The 21767-nt window shown below is 39.3% G+C and overlaps 1 protein-coding gene across 1 annotated transcript in view; it reads left to right on the top strand.

Annotated features, from left to right (window-relative positions):
• COL13A1 (collagen type XIII alpha 1 chain) overlaps positions 1-21767 on the top strand; it is a 232837-nt gene that overhangs the window by 88698 nt on the left and 122372 nt on the right. The window contains exons 6-8 of the mRNA XM_018561268.1: positions 2455-2490; positions 8695-8721; positions 18935-18985. Coding sequence (XP_018416770.1) covers positions 2455-2490; positions 8695-8721; positions 18935-18985 — 114 coding nt within the window. The remainder of the gene's footprint in view (positions 1-2454; positions 2491-8694; positions 8722-18934; positions 18986-21767) is intronic.

Here is a 21767-nt window from a genome sequence, read left to right as displayed (position 1 = left end):
AAGCAAAAAAGACATCCCTGAAGGCACATTGATTTCAAAGAATAAACGTCTGTTAGTTGTTACATGTGATTTGTACACTGTTGTACATAGACAATTAAGGAAGAATTAAGACCATGTGGTGCCGAGATATAGAGATAGACAAGCATGCTATATACAAATGCACAAAACACAATTTTAAACAATATATTCTATTCAAATACATTAGATGTAAAGGCACTACTATTGTGTAAGTTTTAACATTTAAAATAGATCATATTAGGTCATTTCAGGACATGAAATATACATCTTCGTTATAAAAACATTTTTGGCACCCTTCACTCCTCCCTACACTCCCTGCCTCCTCACTTGAAAGCACATGTCCTCATAAAGGACACAGTAATCGCATGGAGGGAAGTCAGAAAGCTGTTCCACATGCCGGGCACTATCTCCCCGTGGATGCCTATAGCATCTTCCCCGGCCTTCCCCATGGGGGCTGACTCCCTGGTCTTCAAGACATGGTCCACATTAGGCATTAATACTCTACAAGATGTACTCACGCCCCACGGAGACTGCATGACCTTCAATGACCTGATCTCTAAATATCACATTGCTCCATCCCACTTCCTACAATATGCCCAGATCTCGCACTTCCTACGCACCCACTATCCCCCACCAGGCTGCACCTCCTCCCCTCAAGCCTACCAACAAATAATGACCCCCGCAACCTCCAGGCTATGCCTGTCTAATCTTTACCTTATCCTTCGGGATAGTCATCAACAACCAGATAGTTTCATACCACCCTTTGTACAATTGTGGGCCCAGCTTATAGGCCAATCCCTGGAAGACACATATGCTAGTATCCTGAAGGGGTGGCAGCAAATCAGGAAACATGTCATATGTGAATCCTGGCGTGAACTCCAATTTAAATTGTTCCACCGAGCCTACTACGCCTTTAATTTCGTTCCTACGTCCGCTTCACCTGAATGGCTGCAGCACTGTCCCAAATGTAACATTCACCACCCTGACTTAATTCACCTGATGTGGTCTTGCCCTAAGATAGCTACTCTCTGGCAACGGGTTGTGGACTATATGAACTCTGGTGAGGAGAGGAGAGGGAACCCCTACCATCCCTATGTTTACTGCATGATGTACCCCAAGATCCCTTGATGACTGTCCCTCCAATTTCCCGCTGGGAACATCTTTGCTTGTTGGCTTCCAAGAAAACCATCCTCACCAATTGGCTGCTCCCTGCCATCCCAACGGTGATGGAATTGTCCAACACCCTTCATAGGCTCATGCTCTTGGACAAATCTGATTCCCTACATAATGAAAAAAGAACAGGGCAATTTTTTCATACATGGTCAACTTTCCTCACCACAACACTGTCCCTAGATCAACTTAGGGACATTATGCTGCCCTTCCGATCCTCCAAATGGTACGATATAGCCAAATTAGACGGCTCCTTGGGAGCTTTAGATGTCTTATAATCCCATTGCTATCGATACCCTCCCACCGGGTACTGCGCTGCTGCGCTGATTACTTGTGAACCAAGATGGTGGAGAACCTGTTCTCTTTTCTTGTTATATTCCAATGTCCGACGTGCCTCGATCCTTGACATACAGATTGTCCCATTGTCCCATCTTCAATGTTGATCCACCCCTCTCTGGTGCACTCCTACAATAGGCCCTTTCGAACCCTACGATGACGCATTATATGTTTGTCTACGTGAATGTTCTCTTCTCTCTCTTTGTGAACTACCACTTAGTTTATGGTTTGTTAAATGGTGGCTATAATGACCTTTTGAGGATGTCATAGTTGTTTATCTTCTTTGTTGACCTGCATAAATTGGTAACCGTGTATAACACCTGATCCCTAATATACTGTGCATGTACCGGGTTACTATGATGTCTTTTTCATATGTATCTGCAATAAAAACTCAATAAAAATTACATGCTTAAAAAAAAAAAAAACATTTTAGTAAGGAATTGGGCTATTACTGTGGTGGTACACATCAGAACAGGGCTGTAGACGTACAGTATATAAGACAGTCTGAGAAGTGGAAGAACATGGTGTGTAGCATCAACATCCAACAACATGCATTGAAGTACTCATACCCATACTTGGGTATAGGTCTGAATCATTTTTCACCTTCTTAGCCTTTATCTAGACCCCTTAGTTATAGTTAACTAGGCCCTTAGTTATAACAAAGTATTGCAAGGGGAAACATGATCATGAGATACAGTGGTAAAATGTAGGACAAAAGTGGAAACTACCTCTTCATGCATATATCCAGTATTACTATAATGCCATAACTTTATGTATGTTAAAATCTTAATGTGTTATATGTCAGGTAGGTTGGTTTAGCAAATATCAAAACAGTTATGCAGAAATCTTTTGTTTCCTTCATATTTCTGCACAATTCACCCAGCTAGAATATGAATTGTGAAAGCTCACGTGATTTCTATTGATCATCAGGGTGATAAAGGTGGTCTCGGAATGCCAGGACGGATGGTGAGTTATAGTCTTTGCATCATTCTGTGTGGAGGCTGTGAAATTGCACATGTTCAAGGGAGGGCTGGCAATATTCAAACTAGCTGCTAACATACACAGGAGCTCATTACATGCTTACATTCATTAAATCTGTATTGGAGTCGTTGGATCGAACGCTTACATTTTATATGGATTCTGAATGATACAGTGGGCCTGATGTATAGAAACTGAAATAAAGCCTGAATGAAGCTTCAATTTAAATATATTCCAGGTGCAACAAAAAAAATATGTTTAAAGTCTTACCGTTTGTTTTCTTTAGAGCGCAGTATCAACTTAAGTAGAAAAGCCTGTCCTCTGCCAGCATGCTATAGAGAACTGTTCAATCATGGGCATGAGCTTTATTAATTTCAGAGATATAGGTCTAACTCAGCAGTGGCATGCCAGACCTCTGCAGAAAAACCACTGCTTCCACATAGAGGGCAAAGGTACTTCTCTATAGCATGCTGGCAGAGGACAGACTTTTCTAATTTCTAATGAACATTAACTTTAGGACCTTGTGGCCTTTTGTTTTGATGCACCTGGAATGAATTTAGCTAATTTCATTGGAAAAGTCAGTTGGGTTATAGGTAAACGTTTTATTGTTTTCAACAAAAACCAATCAAATCCCATCTCATGTCTTATGGCAAGATAAAAAATACAGGCACATGTCCTTGGTTGTGATTAGCAACACCACTATACCATCTGTTTAATTGGAAAATGGGAATTGTACCCTTGGAGACATGACCATAAAATAACTGGCGTTATGTATGCCTTTAATTATGGGGAAACCTGCAAAGCTACTTAGTAATTTTAAAAGTGCTTTATGCAAATAATAATCACAGGTAAATTCACAGACTAAGGCATTAGAGGACATGTATTGTTATGTTGGGGCCACATATGTGGAGACTATGTGGGCCAAGGAGGCCAATTCCCCACTGCTCCCCTTGCCAGCCCTCCCTAGTAACATGATGCTTGCAGTTTTGAATGTTAGCTTGTTTTGGTATCCTATGTTCACTGTGGCTTTTGGAATTTTCCTTTGAATTATCCAACTTGCATAGCATATAATACAAGCTTTACCATAAAACATCCTGAAAAAAGCTGACACTTTTACATGACTGGTAATAGGAAACGTAACGCTCATGTTTTATGTTAGGTAGTGGTTGGAACTTGCTGTTTTCTTTAGCGGCATGTAATGTGCGTCTTTGTGAAGGATAACCCTCTGAACCGCATTAGGCTTAATTTACTTGTCCGAATCCCACCATCACAATGAGGAAATTGAGACCCGCATCAAAATGCCTTCTCTTCCTTGGGAACGAGGGAAAACATGTTGACTTTTCCTTAATACTGGTGTCATGAACTTTTATAGTAGGCTGGAGATATAGACAGGCATCGGGGACCCCACTGCTAAAGAAAGCATATTTCCTACTAAACATGAGAAAACATGGGTGAATGTGAAAGAAAACCTACATTCTCCAGCCAGACTTTTGATTTATCTCTGGCAAAATCAGAACTAGGTCCGGATATTCATATCTGATAATTAAATTTGGCTTTTATTGCAACAAAATATTTCAGTGTTCCATATTCGTGCTGTACTGGAATATTTTATTTCTTAGCAGCTTGTTATTTTAAGTTTGTCATTTTAATTAATATAAACCCTTCCCGGCCAAAATCTAAGTATAACATTATTTTAGTCATTATAGGATCTGACATATTACTAACAGTAACTTTGACTCAATTAATTCTACAGTTTTTGGCTTGTGCGGGTCATCTGCCTAATAAAATTAACATTTTGCTTCGGTAACACTAAGACAGTTGTTCTTACAAGGTGATGAGACACAAAAATGATGATTTAATGGATTCAAGGTAATTTTGCTTTCAGTAAAATCATTATTTTGGCTTTAAATTTGAACTCCACCCTTACCTTTATTATTGTTCAGTTGTACAGCCTCCTCTCCAGGACTGGAATTGCTTAATTTGATCTCTCTGAACACTGTGAGCTTCACACAGTGTGTCATACAGCCTGCAGCAAATCAGATGGAGCCCACCTCATTTCCTGGCTTGGGGACAACCAGCAACATCTTGCTCTTTTTCCCCAAACTTTACTGTCCCTAGCCTACCCTTTTCATTCATTCTATTTCAGTTCTTTCAATCATGAAGGCTTAAACTCGCCTTACGCTGTGCGAATTTCAGCTGGTTCTTGATTAACCCTTCAGTCAGGATCCCTCGTTCAGCTGATCGAAGGAGCCATTTGGAAAATCTTCGGACAAACGGACAAAGCGTGCAGTCAATGAGCTGCTGGCCCTGTTCAGCTATTCTGACAGTGACCAATGTGATCTTCAAGGACCCTGAAATCCTTTGCTATCACAGATTCATCAAGAGGAGTCCATCCGAAAGTGAATGTTGCCTAAATAATTTTAGAGCACAAGTGCCTATCTTTACATTTTACAATATTGAACCTCAATTGCAATGTAGCTGCCCCCCTATATTATCTAGGTCTTCCTTTGCTGAATTGATTTGCCTGCATAATTTGGTATCAACATCAAACACAGAAATTAAACTCTTAGTTCCAACATCAGTTCAGGCCTAAAATGTGGAATATAACATGGGTGCAAAAATGGAAAAAAGGGCCTCAGTCATGAAGGGGTTAATAAACCAGTTAAACAGCATTGGCCTCACGGCAGAGACCTGGGGCACATGTCTCACAACCTTAATCCATTTAGAAAGTCATTTATCACTACTCTCTGGAAACATTTGTGTAACCAATTTTCTATCCATGTACATACAATTTCTTCTACACCAGTAGACCTCATTTTGTAAATAAATGTGTATGAGATAGTGTTGAATGCCTTAGCAAAATCCAGATAAACGACATTCACTGGCATTTCTTTATCTAAATTCCTACTCACTTCCTCATAAAATGTTGACAGGTTGGTCTGACAAGAACGGCCTTTCATAAATCCATGCTGGTGTTTCTTATGATATCATTATTGCTAAATTGTATGATGTATTCAGTCAACAATTCAAATATTTCATGCTGTGTTTATTGCTTGCCAAAATCCATGATATTGAGGGCAACAGTGGTAAAACCTTTACATAAAAGGATTGTAACCATAGTAAATAACGGCTGTAGTACATGTGTGGTCTGATTTGTCCCAGATTTTAACACTGGTTTCAACTATATATTTGAAATAAGGAATTGAATGCATCATGTTTTTTTGATTGAACAAGGGTTTAAAAATAATTAATTGGCTTTACATGTTCCAGAACTGGTACAATCAGATAACACATAATTAGCTAGTTAGGTTTAAATATGTGTGGATGAGGTTACTCGGATATTTATAAAATTCTAGCACAAAAAAAATGTCATGCTTACGCTACAATTATCAGTCAGTTTAGTTTTTACCTACATGTGTACATGCTTAGACATAACATGTTATCTGCAAAGTTTTTATTTCCAGGGCTACATGTCCTAGTTAGGTGGTTCTGTAAGAGGATTCCCACTTGGCAACTTTTGTAAAAAAAAATAAAAAAAAAACACCTACACAGCTTTAATCTTTTATGGCCACATTTATGCTGGTACCAAGGCACATTTTGTAAGACAGATTTGGCATGTATTGGTCAAGCAGTTTAACCACTTTGTGTTTAATTGTGGTTCAAAGTCATCACAGCTCATCTGTATTGTAAACTAGGGCTGCAACTAATGATTATTTTCATAATCGATTAGTTGGCTCATTGTTTTTTTTAATATTGGTATTTTATTTTGTAATCGGATAAAAAAATTAAACAAATACCATCCTTAATTTAAAATAAAATACACAAATGCAGTGTTACAAACATAAAGTTTACTTCAGAATAAAACTGCATGCACAATTTTTTTCAATTGCAGTATCGTGCATTCCAGTGCAGGTGATCACACTGTGGGTGGGGGGCGTGTTTGGGGTGCCATTGAAATGGATGGCACTGCAACGCACTTCCAGAAGTAGAATTTGTCAGGCCGAAACCGAAAATATTTTTTTCTCACCTATAACATTTCTTTAATAATTGCATTGTAAGCACATGGTGCTTGAATAGCATCAGCCAGGGAATGACAGCTGCCAGTGGCAAGATTCCGCAGACAGCTGCTCGGTGAAAATACAGCAGGTAGTGGGCTGGTGCAATGGCCAGCCTGCTAGTGGCCATTTCAAATTGCAATAGCCAATAGCAGGCTGGCTACTGCACCTGCCCACTGCTTGCTGTGCCTTCCCCCCAGCATGGAGGAGAGCACTAGGGGATCTAACCAACTAATCGATAAAGAGAATAGTTGACAACAATTCTCATTCTTCATTATTATCGATTAATCGATCTGTTGGTTGCAGCTCCACTGTAAACCAGTTGTCACCAGCACAATAATCACTGAACAAGTTAATTGTGTTTTCAGAGGATGAAAAGCATGCAGCATGATAGATGCTCACCTTATATTTATGTATATGTTTCATTGAATGTATCCCCTGTCTTGTCTGAAAGACACACTGTCCTATTATGATAGACTTAAATGACTTCACATTTCAAAAGGTAATGCACTGATGGTAGTGCAGCCTTTTTGAACCAAAGTGGTTACCCTTACCCTAATGTTGACATCACACTGATTTTGTCTGTGTTTGCAGGCCTGTCAAATAGATTTAATTGGCATTCTTAGTTCAGCTAATCCTGTCACCTGCATTAAATCAGTTTCAGTTGATATAAACATTTGGTAAACAAAGAATGGGCCAACATTTCTAATTTGTGCCTAAGTAATGAACACTAGGAATAAGTCACATGATATTATGCCAGAAGGCCAGTGCCTAGGTCACATCTGCATCACACATTTCTATGTGTGTGTGTGAGGAACACATGCAATTCCACTGAAAGGTACTGGTTATGGGCCAAGCTTAATGAGTGATTTGATGGAATTACATTTATTTAATACAATGGATTGCAATGTGACCCTGCACATGACATATTTTTATTCACTAGAACCAGACAATTTTTTTTATAAATACAGTATATAAATGGACTTAAGTGTATGTAAAAGTAAAACTTTGTTTTTAGTTTTGGGTAGAATGTGCTAAGTTTTTATTGATGTCCGGGTCCGCAGTTGGGAGATTCACTCCTCAGTTTGTCCTAGTTACTATTGTCACTGTAAGTGAGGGGATATCCAGAGTTTGAGTTGTCACCAAACAGAGGTGAGAATATATCTTCTAACAGGGATATCTGCTCCAAGGGAACACTGATGACAAAAAAAAAATAACCTGACCTGGTTTGTAACTCTTTCTCACTCTATTCATAGAGGTTTTATATCTGCCAGGAATTGAGCTTTAAACTGCACCTCTTCCCCATACTATGAACAAAAGTATGTAATATTTTAACAATAAAAAGAGCTTGGAAACAAGCCACCACTGACCTCCTCTAGCTGCTTGTACTATGAAGGAATTAATTTTCAAAACAAAGACAAATTATTTATATTATAGGGCTGACAGACTGCCAAGAGTCTGGTGCAATAGAAAGTAATAGGGAAAAGCTAAGATTTCAGTGTCTGCTTTGTGAAATTTGAAAATTAATTTTTCCACAATGCATATCACTACAAAGGTGAATGAGGGTATGTTTTACAGTGCCTTTAATGTGTGTTCAGAATATGTAAATACTTTAGTACGCATAGTTTGTGCACATGTTCCTTTTAAGATCACTGTGTCTGTTCACTGTCTGGCATTTGCACCTGTTGTGTTGGTTTGAGCATGTATGCATGTTCAGTGGTCATCTAATATTTATGGCCAGCTTCAGTCTCATAAATGCAAAATTGTAATTGCCAGGCCCACATGCCATAACTAAAGAGAGGGGGTTACATTATCAATCATTTGAAAGCTCCAACACAACACAGGTTTTGAATTCCCAGCTCCAATACAAGAACAGGTGGCAGGGAGCAGGGCATAGTTGAGTATAAGTGGATCTGTGCTGGGCTTGCAAGAGACTGTTATTTACCCTGAATGGGCAAAGTGAGTCTCTTTAACCCTCAGTTTCAATAATGTTGCATGTTTTATAGATAATACTAATTATTCCTCTATCCCTATAAGGTTTACATTCTCTCTTTTTTCCCTTCCTTTTCCTTTTAAATTTTCCTGATCTTGCCTCTTGCCCTTTTGTATGTGCCTGCGGATGATGTAAATGATCCAGGGATTAAAAGGTCAGCTTGGAGAGAAGGTGAGTCAGCTCCTCCTTTCCCAAAAAATACCCTCTAACCACAAGTTTAGCCATCTGGAAACTGTTTACTTGAAACAAAAACAACAAAATGAGTCCTCTTTCGTCCCTGCTTCCCCCACTCCCCTTTCTTTGATAAAAGAGCCAGCTTTCCTTAATAACTGCCATCCTAAACATGTTGTTATTTAGGATTAATTGCAGCACAAAACGTTTGGTGCCACCAGACAGTCCTGGCCCTAGGAGCCACATGGCCTGGCTATTGCCTGTTAAAATTATTTGCTTGTAAACACCCACACAAGTGTTGAAAACTTTATACTAACCAGAAATCCTCACCACAAGTGCAGTTTGTATTGTCAGTCTTGTAAACCATGAACAATACACATTGCAGCACCGAATGACTGGTTATAAAGGCAGACAGCTCAGACGTTTCTGCGATGTTCAGACACAGAGCAGAGCTTGTCCGCCTGTATTGCACCACCTCATGTATTTCCTAACAATACGATTTGCATATGCTTTAAAATATATGATCTAAATAATATTTAAAGTGTAACTATAGGTAAAATAAAAAAAATGTACATGCAGTATGATGCAGTAGTCACTGGCATTGCTACAGAGGTTTTTGCTTTTCTGAAAAATCCCTGTAACATAGTTTTATTACCTGTTAATATTGCCTGCAGATCCCTTATTATTTCACTTAAACAGTCCAGCAAAAATTTCAGTTACAATTTAAAAGGTAAACCAAAAAAAAGTATCTGGGATTTTCGCCTGCCCATTTAGGAGGCAAATCTCTCAGTGATGATGAGCATATATAAGAAATCTGCCTGTGAATATCTGAATCGACAACCACAAATATTATTCTGGTTATTCTCTCCGGTTGTCTCGTCATTTTACTGTAAGGCTGTGATGAAGGGATCATTTAATTTTTTAAAGCAATGCTGAATCAAAGAATTCTAGTATTTTGCTAAACAATGCAATTTTAACCCATTTACACTAGCCCCCTGGCGCTATCTGGTTACTGAAAGTCGTGCTAGAATCTGTAGCAACTTTTGACGAAATTGGCCCATATACTGTAGGGACTCTTCACGTTTTTGTTGTAGTTGACAAGATGCAGTATATTCTATACAAACTAAAACACCCTTCAAATTATGAAGCTGATGATTGTATTCTTTTTTTTAATGGATTTAAAAAAAAATGTAAATAAAACAAAATTCCTATTAAATAATCATTCTAATGTCCAAAATAACAATTAGCCTTTATTGATCAATGGCAGTACAGTTGCATAAACATGTACACCTCTGCAATTCAAATTTATTAGGACCCGTTCACACTATCCCATCTGCTAAAATGTTACGATATAGCAGACATGCTAGTGTGTTGCAGCAGCTCCAGATTGTATCGCACACTGCTGGAGTTGTCATTATTTACATTTTTTTGTTTTTATGTGAAGTGTACAATGTGTTGACTCCATTCAGGTCCCTGCAAAGCTGCATGGTGTGCTGCCATGGGGCGACTTGCAGTGGCATCCAGTGTGCTGCGATAAAGTTCAGCGTGTTTGCCTTTTTTTGCAGCGCAGTTTTGTTTTTTATGTGTTCTTTCAGTGACCTGCGTTGAACCTGTGCAGTAAAATGCAGGGCAACTCAAAATGTGCGAGCAGCCCTAAATCTCTAAACGCTCTGAAAAATGTTAAAACTAATATCTATTAGCAACTTATCATTTACTATCTGGTGTTCTGCTGTGTGCTGTTAAAATTGTAGTTGGTCAATTTATAAGGCCTTTTACGACAGCAAATATATTATTTTTAATAGGCAGTTAATGAGTGAATAAAACTTTTCACCACATTTAATCAATTATGCAGTTAATCGACACAACAGATAACCTGATGACACACAAGTTAGGGGTAAGCCAGAACTCCATGGTCATGGCAAGGCAACCTATGTAAAACTGAATATATTGTTTATACTAACTGCTGCTAGTAATTTTTTCAAAGTATGAAGTATGCACAGGATGCATTTATAAGCAGGCAACATCACTAACCTTCTCAGTGTTGCAGGCAATGTTTGGCTGCAATATTGAAAAAGGCTTATGGAAAAAGTCCATATCAACTGCTTTCACTGTTATGGTGGTAGTTCTACCACTGGTGGGTATCATGATCTTCAAGATCCCCCTGTATATGCTACACACAGTTGTACAAGGATCAGAGTTAAAAAAACAAAACAAAAAACATATTTCCCTTTTGGAGATGCAAAGGGAGGGACACCATTTAGCGCAAAATATGCAGGCAAAAAACACACCTATGCTGTGTCCCCAGTTATACAAACCTAATTCACACACACACCCATGGGAACACAGCATGGGTGGGACACAGCATGGGTGTGTGAATTAAAATGCAGAAAATAATTGGCTGAACAATTGAGTGTTTCTCATCACCACTACTTTTCAATTATATTGCCAGCTCTAAAGAAGAAATGCAAGTGTTAACAGGTTGGATGGGAAAAAAAATTCATTAAAACAGTTTTGATGGTTAAAATATGCATTTTTTTTTTGCATACATCAGACCAAAAAGAAATACAGCTGAAGAGGAAAAAGGGACAGAGGCATTTAGTTGCAAAAGAAGGAAAGTCCCTCCAAATGAGGGACAGTTGGGAGCTAAGAACATAGCTATAAGAAAATAAGATTACACACAGTAATAATTATTGTTTGGATTGTTAAATAGACCACCATAGCTGTGTTTTTCATGTTCTCATGCGGACAGTAACTAGGCACACATTTCTAAATGACACTGGACATCTTTCATTTTGACCAAACACCCGGGTCCTCAAAATATGTCTCTAAAGGTTTAAGAACTATAAACTATACAAATCCAGCATCTCACAGTTGCAGGCTTTATTTAGAAATTGCAGCAATTATTTGCAAGTGCTTGGATTTCTAGGTATTGGAATGCCTTTAACCCCACTGTTCAGGCTGTCACATGTTTTTAATTCTTCAGATTTGTTACTTCCTGGCCTATAATAAGGAAACCCTGATAACCTGTGTCTGGTTTTGAAGAGAACCATCTTACACCTCTTACAGCATCACCTCATTACTGCACTTAAGATTGGCACAAGACTTCTGTTAAGAGGGATTTTGTGAAGATATAACCCTAGGTCCTGTTACAAGCCATTACGGTTTTGTTTAACCAGAGGGCAAGTAAATCACTGAAAAGACTAGATAAAGCTTAAATCACTTATCTGTTTGTCTGTACTCATTTAGGAAGGACAGCACACACTTCCACTAATATGCCTGCACAGACACACAATATGTGAAGCTATTGTGAAAGCTGAAACAATATTTTGAATGTCAGGTCAATAAATACTAGTAACATCACTGATGCATAACGTGCTTTGCAGTGGTAGGCTGCATTCTTTAAACCAGGAAATTCCTGCATCCAGGCTGTATATATACGTTGAAATGTCCACACTGATGCCTTAGTAGATTATCATGGTTTTGTGACAGAGGTATGGTCATTTTATCCCCCTAGATATGATGCAGAACTCAATTAAATCTGTCATTCTTTCTGGAAAGAAATGTTATTGCAGTTAAAACCTCAGGAACAAGGACCAGTCCATCCTTTTACTGGCATTGATGGGTGCTGTTGAACACTAACATGTTTTGACACATGTAGGAAATGGGAAGCAGCCTACAAACTTATTAATGTCTTTCATTTGACTGAAAGGTTCTGGCTTGAAGTGCTTTCATGGCTGCAACTGACACATCTTCCTCTCTCAGACATAGGCAGGTATATGTAAGAATTCAGCTTAATGCAAACTTATGTTTTACCAAAAGCAGGGCAAAGGAACAGGCCTGCATTTTTTGAATGGACTGTAGGCTGTGATATTGAGTAATGTTGGAGGGTATAATGGAGAGCAAATATCCATATCCACGCTCTGTTCTAAATTGGTTCCATAGTTACCTTTCCTTCACTCACCCAACACTCTATTCAGCCATCCGTACTAGAGAAGAAAATACTTGGTACTTCCAGGTATGGAGGAACATGTCACTCATTCCCCTTTCTCTAATGTCAAAGCACAAGTGAAAGAACACTAGTCTAACAGGCTGTCTTATGGGGGTTAGGAGTGAGTATCTGATCTAACACAGCCTCGGGGGGCCATCTCTGCGCCAGGAGTGTCCGATGACCACATTGGTATCTGGCAGCCAGCCGGCCCCCTCATCTCTGCGCCGGGAGTGTCGGATGATCATTATCCGGCGGCCCACTGGCCGCCGGATAATGAGAGAGCCAAGAATAAAAAAAATGGCAGACACTTCAGGGGGCAGCCCTGGGCCCGTGAGGACCAAGCAAGCAGCCGTCTGAGTATACGGGCGCGCTGTCTGAGATGGACTGGTGTGTTTTTCTGCAGCCTCCCCCGCCAGAAGAGGTGAAGGCAAGTTATTAAATAAAATCATTATTTTTTGTAGCCCAAATGATGGGCATGCTGTATAAAGTACAGCTGGCATTTGTAGTGCTATACAGCAATGCAGAATGGGACTATCTATAGAGGACTACAAATCTCAGCAGTACTTTATACAGCAATTATATTTTTCCAATTTGTTTTGTGGTTGCTACAGGGGATGTGGATTGGGGGGTTTGTGTTTTGTTTTTTTTTGCACCAGGGCCCTTTGTTCCCTAGGTAAGCCTCTGTCCTCACTTTATAAAGATACCAGTTATTGCAATATTTGATTAGATTTTGTATAAACATACTGGGTCACAGACAAATTGTTTTCCTGGTGCTATAGTATACAAAACATGATATGGCAGGATGCTGTAACATGACTATTAATATCTATAGTATCTATAATAACTGATATAATAAGATGCCATGCCAGGGTAATAGAATATAGAAAGTCTGAGCCCCCCGGTTTGTTCGACAAATAATTTTGTGCCCTGGGCTTTTTTTTTGATCCAGTATTGTAACCTACTTAAGCCACAAAAAACTGACATGTGGTGTTATTGCTTTCACGTAAATCAAAAGCAGTATGGTTTGTCTTAGACAATAAATCTGTGAAACCACATCCTGATGATGTCTTCCACGTCTCTGTCTGTGGAATGCCTCTCTGTGTATACAGGCAGCTCTGTTTCCAGGTTTCTTAGTACCAGAATGAAGATGTATGAGAGATTACAGATGTGACCCTTGTCATTGACTGCCATTGAGTGAGCATTAGCTTACATCCCATGGAAGTACTGTCAGATGTTCTGATTGACTGCGATAGTCCACACTGTGCACATGTTGCCACAGGGCCTATGAAATTATCTGTATTCTGTACTAGTTCAGCATTTTCACCCAATCATATTGACATTTCAGGAGGTGCATCATAAATGTTCCACAGCTTGTTGCATTGATATGCAGATAAATGCTATAGCACATGCTGGACCCTATTGTGTTTTACATTGGCAGGATGGAAGTAAGTTCTTCTTGGTTATTGATCTGGTAATGGTTCTGAATACACAGGCTGGTCTGAGAGTTGCAGTGTTTTCTCATGATTTACTAAACAACTGTAAAGTGAACGTGTCTTTTAGATAACATAATTGGTAACACCATGGAATGGTGCCTGTTTATAGCTGCGTTTTGAGTAATCAGAACACCAGCTTACCTCATATCCTTTAATCCAAGGCCTATTTATTGAAATACTGATTTTTTTTCCCTAAAAGTGGCCCTAACGTCTAATTCCAGCCATGTTTTTAGTTTGGTTAGAGAAGAATTAAAAGTCTTGTCTAAATGTGGCCCCATTGAAATTGTTTCCCTTGCTCTATGGCCCCTTAATGTCTGTACAAGAAATGAAGGGTATGGTTGTCACTGGAACATGAAGTAGCACAACAAAAAGCATTGTGATACTTTCTAACCTTCCTCCAATCTATTTGTCTTTGTCTCTATTTACTGTCCTGGGAAGTGAGGGCAGTGTAGCTACAGACATCAAAAAAGGCATGACAGATGCTCTAACCCTTCTCCAACCTATCCACAATTACATAAAACATTTTGGCTGGACTTGGAGAAACATATTTGCATGTAACATATGCTTGATGCCTCTAGGGGTTCAGTGCAGAACCATTAGATAAGCCAAACTGTGGCTTAAGCCAAAGGTATGTTAAGGCACCTTATGAGTCCTGCTATTGATGATAAGGCTTCTTAATTTAATTGTCCCTGAGGACAGGTTTATTCTAAACAGCAGGGTATCAGTAGTTGGCAAAAAGGTCTTTACTACCAGATCACAAAGCGACAGAGCTTTTCAGCCCCATATGTAGTGCCTTGTACCTTGAAATGCTGCTTGTTTGCAGCATATTTGGTTATTACTCCCCATATAGTTGGTGTTATGTTACAGAGACACTGGTTGGTTAGTATGGACAACTGCTCCAGATTTTGTCTGCTCCAGTTTTTAAGAATTCCCCCCACTGTGTAGATAGAATAAGCATTTTAAAAATAAAAGTCCTGTCTGAAAGTAAACTCTATAAAATGCCTGCTATTACTTTAATAAGTTAGAAATGTTTCTCATGTGCTACTCTCTGCCTTAGGGCCTGTTCACATGACGTCCGTTTTGTGTGCTGACCGGCTCCGTACGCTGCTGCACTCAAAATGCATCCCAATGTATCCCTATGTGTTTTATGGGCTCCAGTTCTCACGTGCGCAGTCCGTTCAGCTTACGACAGAAAAAATACTGCATGTCACATTTTGTCCGGTCCGGAAACGCAAACGCATCCAAAAACGCGGCCGAAACGTGGCAAAAACGCACTGCATCAGTCTGCAGATCCGCACCTGATCAGGACCTGATCAGGACCTGATCTCATGTGAACAGGCCCTTACTGCCATTACACTGTCCAATGAGACTGCCAAATGCATTTCACTGTCCAATGAGACTGATAACGGCCATTTCACTGTCCAATGAGACTACCAACTGCCATTTCACTGATCAATGAGACTGCCAACTGCCATTTCACTGTCCAATGAGACTGCCAACTGCCATTTCACTGTCCAATGAGACTGCCAACTGCCATTTCACTGTCCAATGAGACTGCCAACTGCCATTTCACTGTCCAATGACACTCCCAATTGCCATTCCACTGTCCAGTGAGACTGCTTCAGTTGCCAGTAAGGGTATTGTTATTGGACAGGGGGGCTATAGTTGGTGGAACTTAGCCATGAAGTCAGGGCTAGTCAGGCTCCAGTAACAAAGTAAAACTAAATCAGACAGTAGCATGTAAAAAACATTTCTAACTAATAAAACTAATAGCAGACATTTTATGGAGGATGTTCTTAGACAGGACTTTTACTTTTAAAAGTTTAAAATGGAGCCCAGGTTCACTTTAACTATTGTATCCAGATGTCTGATGCTGCTAAGTTTCTGCAGTTAAAATACAAGCACCTCCATAAAAAGTCTTGTTTGGACGTCTTATGATCCATGTGGACTGATCAGGTTATCATGGTAGTAGTATGCCACAATAAAATGAGGTTTTTTTTCTACCTCTAAAATACTGCATCTTATCTTTTATAAAAATGTTCCCTGATGTCACCTTGAAACATTGCCACTTGTGTGTTATACAGACCAGTGGCGTAACCAGAGTTATGGGCACCCGCGGCAGAACATTTTTTTCGCCACCCCCCCCTTATTATATAAACATCCACTAGAACTGTACCCCACACACATATATATCAGCTAAGGAACTACAAGTCCAAGCATGCCATCATTGTCCCTGTACACCCCCGCCTCCCACACACACATATCACCCAGGGAACGGCAATATCTGGTTGTTGTACAGGGGCAATGAGGGCATGCTGGGACTTGTAGTTCCCTAGCTGATATGTTATGAAGCTGTATTCCACCTGAAAATACTACAATGCCATTATAGAACTAAGAATAGAACATAAAATAAAACTTTTTTTCTTCTAATACTCACCTGATTCCTGGATCCACCAACAAGCGCGGCCTCCAGTCTCCCATGCTGTTAGAAGTTGCATACAGCGTGTGCTGGTTACTACTTAAACTGGCACGTGCATTGTGCAGCTTCTGAGAAGATATGCTACTAGCATAGCGGGGAAGGCGGCTGCGCATTTTGCATCACTCCCGCTACGCTAATAGCGTATCGTCTCAGATGCTGCACACTGTGTGCGCCGGTTTAAGTAGTAACCAGCACACGCTGTATGCAACTTCTAACAGCGTGGGAGACGGGAGGCTGCGCTTGTTGGATCCAGGAATCAGGTGAGTAGTATTATAAAAAAAAAAAGGTTTTATTTTATGTTCCCGGGGAACATTTAAAAATGTCTCTGGATTTTATTTTTAAAAAAATGTGTCACCTTACCTTAGCCTGGTGGTTGGCAACAATTAGCAAAAATGTTTTTGTAGAGTACACGTTTTCAGGCAGACATATGTTAGAATTCAACTTTTCAAACTTTTATGTGAATTTGTGTTACATATTTTGTATCGCTTAAAACACTCAAATTTATCAGATCAATTTAAAGCAGAATGCCTCTTCTGTAGGTCTCCTCTGTCATGAAAGCTTCTCCCTGCCTGTCAGCATTTTTTTCTGCATGTACACTGAATCATGTGTGTTTGCGTAGCTCAGTGTACAGTCTTAACATGATTCTGTGCTGGGGCGTTAAGTTATCCTGGCCTGGCCAATCAAGATGGCTAAAGACACCAAACCTGGAAAAAGATGGAAGCAGCGTCGATGGAGGCAGTATAGAATTGGTAAGTCTAGGGCCACAATTAAGTTGGATGTACACAAGGGTGAACTGATAACCTGGAAAGGAAAAAGCATATCATATTCACTCAGCATGTTAATTCACTTTTTGATACACAGCTGGTGCGTTCCTATTACTGCCAGTTGTTATGCCGATATGAAAGCTAACTGTGCAGAACATTTTTCACTCAAATGGATATTCATTTTTACAGCATGTTTGGCATCACCTTGGAAGCTTAATCCTCTGGGATTGATTAATTAAAGGAGTAGCAACTGAACTTGATAAATTAGTTTAAGCTGTGTTCACTATGAATGTTCACTGATATGCAAAAAAAGCAGGACTTTTTCTTCCACATGATTGGATCACTGAAGTGAACATAGCTCTACTTCTTTATTATAGGACTTTTTCTTGCACATGATTGGATCTCTGAAGTGAAAATAACTCTACTACTTTCTTTGATCATTCCACTGACCTTAAAATTACAATCAAATGTATTCCAAAGCCTTTTTTATAAAACCACTTTTTTTTTGGGTAGTTAAGGGTTGCCTTTTTTTATTTAATTTTTGGCTCTGTGTGTTCTTCTGGCTAGATTTCCCTTCACTTGCTGTCCAGAAGACATAGCAGAAAGTAAAGCTGGGTATACGCGGGCTACATTTTCTTTGTTCAACCTTGTGCTGTATAAAGAAAATATAACAGATTCCTCGATCAACGCTTACTAGGCTGCAAGCTCTGATTGGCTGCAAGCTCTGATTGGCTGCAAGCTCTGTTCAGTTGAGCATTTTCCAGTTTGCGCCTTCAATCAGCTGCTTGAGGGATGCCAGGTGGAAGGGTGCTGACAGGGGCTCCCACTGTGCGAATTATGGCCGGTTCATCAACCGTAACAAACTTGCACTGTGTATAGCCTACTTAGAAGAAATCTCTATTGGCAATGAGAGTAAATCTCGCTATGGCGAGGGGAAATCCGCTCTTAGACAGATATCGCTAGAACAGATGTCCCTATTGGTAAATGTCAGATTCATGTCCAAGTCCCATTGCACTCCTGACCGGTAAGTGCCTTTTGGAATAGGTGGGTGCTGCAGTGACGAACAGATGACGCCACTCTATATCAGAAAAGAAGAGGTCACTGGCACTCCAGTATGCTGATCAATACGCCTTTATTGGCCATGCTCAGTATCAGTATGATATAGGCGTATTGTTCAGCATACTGGAGTGCCAGTGACCCCTGCTTTTCTCCTGTTGGTAAATGTTCCCTCACTTCCTGTTCTGGTGACAACTGTAAAACATAGGATTCTCCATCACTCTTTGTTCCACTGACAATGGTCACCAGGACATATAGAGAGGGTGACAGCAATGAAAACCTGATAGCTGTTCTAAGTAGGGTATTACTCCTTGTACCCGTTTTAAATAATATTTCATACACTATCCTTCTGAATCCTCCTTGCCTTTTGTGACTTTCCTCTATCTCTATATTTTTCTCATTCTTTTCCTTTCTATCTACTGTCTTTCTGCAGGGCGCTCCAGGAGAACCGGGCATGTCTGTCATAGGACCCCGTGGCCCTCCTGTAAGTGTCTCAAATATTTAAATCAATATATGTTCATTTTAGACCACCAGACAGCAAGGATCAATATTATGTCTCCTTGACTTTTATCTGATTTTCCTCTTCTTCTGCATCACATTCTTTGAGCACTGAACTAAAAAAGGCAACCAAAACAAAATTCTGAGCATTCTATTTCCAATTACTGTAACTTTATTCTTAGCAGTGTCACATTATGTGGCTTTCTTATATATTTTAAAATGTTGGTTTGCAGCAACGTGGCATGAGCATAGAAAATTAGATAATTATAATGTGGCACTTTAGTTGGTAGTTGCTGTTTTTAAGATATCAATATATAGCAGTTTTTGTGTTGCCTCAAATTGTTATTATGTAAATTTTATGAAATCTTTCCAGTAAGCATGTCGTACTATATAATCACTAGTGAAAAATGAGATGTCTACAGCTGAGGTTTCAAGATTCAACTTATTTTTAACAAATTGCTGGAGGAAGGTGATTATTATAAAGAAGAACACTAAGTGCTACTTGCATATAGACTGACCACATAAAACAGCCCCAATACAATTTTAGCTAAAACAACAAATGACTTGCCGTAAGTGGTGTCGTTAAGCCTGTCTGCGTACACATTTGGGCATCTTCAATAAGTTGCTTTTCTATCTCAGCATGTTATAGTTGTCAGATTGACTGGCCGTAATCTAAAATAGGGGTTCTTTAGTCTGATCAGTAAATTACCAGTCTTTCCAGCCTTAAAACTCAGGGCAACATTGTTGCTTGGTTCGAAACAGCTCTATTAGAAACTATAGTTTTTGTTCAGACTGGAGTTCTTCTTTAACCTTTGGCATAGAACAATGTAGTCACATGTATTTGTAAACCTCAAATGATAGCTTTTACTGATGAAAGCTAATAGGCATGTAAAAGGTCTTTTCAAGTTTTAACAACTTCACCTAATGTATGACAATATCCCTAAATAAGCAGTTTTGTAATGTAGTCTTTGTCAGGGATTGCAGACAGTAAGACTGTGTTTTTTTTTTTTTAACAATAAACACCTTGCTAAGCCTTCTTTTTTGACTGCACTGTTTAGAACCACAGGCAGCCTAGGATGTCAGTGTGTGGGCTGTGATATGGTGACAGCATTTTTAGTACAGAAGGCAAGTTGAATTCCCTTTAGCAAAGTAAGCTGCTTATGTAGTTTAATTTCCTATAGTGAAGTAAGCTCTCCTCTGTTAAACAGTCACACATCATCAGGGACCGTACATGAAACCACAAAAACAGGATGGTTTCTCTGCCCCATAGTGAATGCCATCATGGTACCATCCACAACTATCTGCTCTTTTGAATGTAGACAGTTACTCGCAGTCGGCGGTGAAGGGTAGAAAAGCAGAATGCAGATGTGAGCTGGATTTCATTGACAATATGAGCTATTTTTGTTTGGATTAAACCTCAGTGTTTGGCTTCACAATTAACAGGGCTAACATTCACTGCAGTCCCACATACAATGCTAGTTATATTTGATGAGAGCCTTTCCTATGACCAGTTAGTTTGCTAACATTTTAGGGTCAGTGTAGGCCAATATTGATATTTTACAAATACAGTATATGGAACCTGGTGGACTTAGACACTCCCTTCTTACCTCTCTGTCTTGTATACTCCTACAGCAAGATCCCACTACCATAGTTCCCCATTCTCTATGGGAGTTTTGGGTGTTCCCACTAATCTTCACATGTGCCAGGATCTTCTGTTCCAAAGGAAAATCTAATTGGTAGATTTGGATCCCTCATAATGGCGTTAGTGGGTGTGCAGACCTATGAACTCAAATCTAGAAATCTTGCCAGTTAAGCACCCGAATAATTGGTGGTATAATTGTCTATTATCCAGCAAAAAATAAATATTTCACTTTTGGGAAAACTGACCCTGTTACTTTTTGGGGGAAATAACATTCTTCATTAAAGTTTCACTCATTAAAATGTCAGTATCTGGTCATATTTGTTAAAAAAGGTTTCCAGTCAAACAATGTATGTATCTTGAACAGAGAGTATAAAGCTTTTATGCACATGTTCTTTAAACAAGACCTCTCTAAGTAATATTGGTATGTTTTATTATATTTGCCATTAAATAATATCCTATGCCTGCATCCCTTTGTCTAGTAAAGCATTTATGATTCTTAGATCAGTGTTTTATTAAGAAAACACAAAGCAGCAATCGTACCATATTCTTTATTGCTGAATGATTAAAGGTCTGTGTCTTGTTGGTTGTCATAGGTAGCAGGCTGAAGTCAAGTGGAAGCTAAACAGCAAAGCAACATCTGGTTTTTCAATCCGCTGTCTCCTGTACTGTAATAGGCAATGCTAATAAGAAACACTTTATCCCCCCTTTTAAAAGTACACCTGTCTTTCCACTTAGGAATTTGATAAATTATGAAAATACCCAGAAAGCTTTTCTGTTGTTTTAACCTGAAACATACTTTTTAAGTGTTTTCTTTGTGTCCTTGATATCTGCAGGTTTAGTAAAGAGGAACATAGTAAAAAAGGTCAAACAGTGTAGCTATTTGCTCTTTGGTCATCTGCTTATTTATCCCTCATAAGGCTTTGCATTATTCTATATGCAGTAACAAATAAACTAAAATGAGACTATTTCGTACAGAAGAAATGTTTATTATAGTTATTTTAGACAAAAAACTTTCATCTTTTCAACCCATATGCTAAACTACTTTCTCTGTTTCTTTGACCTTTGTCTGCACTACTCTTTCAGAGCTTATACATTTGCTTGCAACCTAGTGAGCAAGGGGGGGGGG

The sequence above is a fragment of the Nanorana parkeri genome, unplaced genomic scaffold (assembly GCF_000935625.1).
Source record: "Nanorana parkeri isolate BGI_ZX_2015 unplaced genomic scaffold, ASM93562v1 scaffold512, whole genome shotgun sequence".
Lineage (NCBI taxonomy): Eukaryota > Metazoa > Chordata > Amphibia > Anura > Dicroglossidae > Nanorana > Nanorana parkeri.
This window is presented reverse-complemented; position numbering and strand designations above follow the sequence as displayed.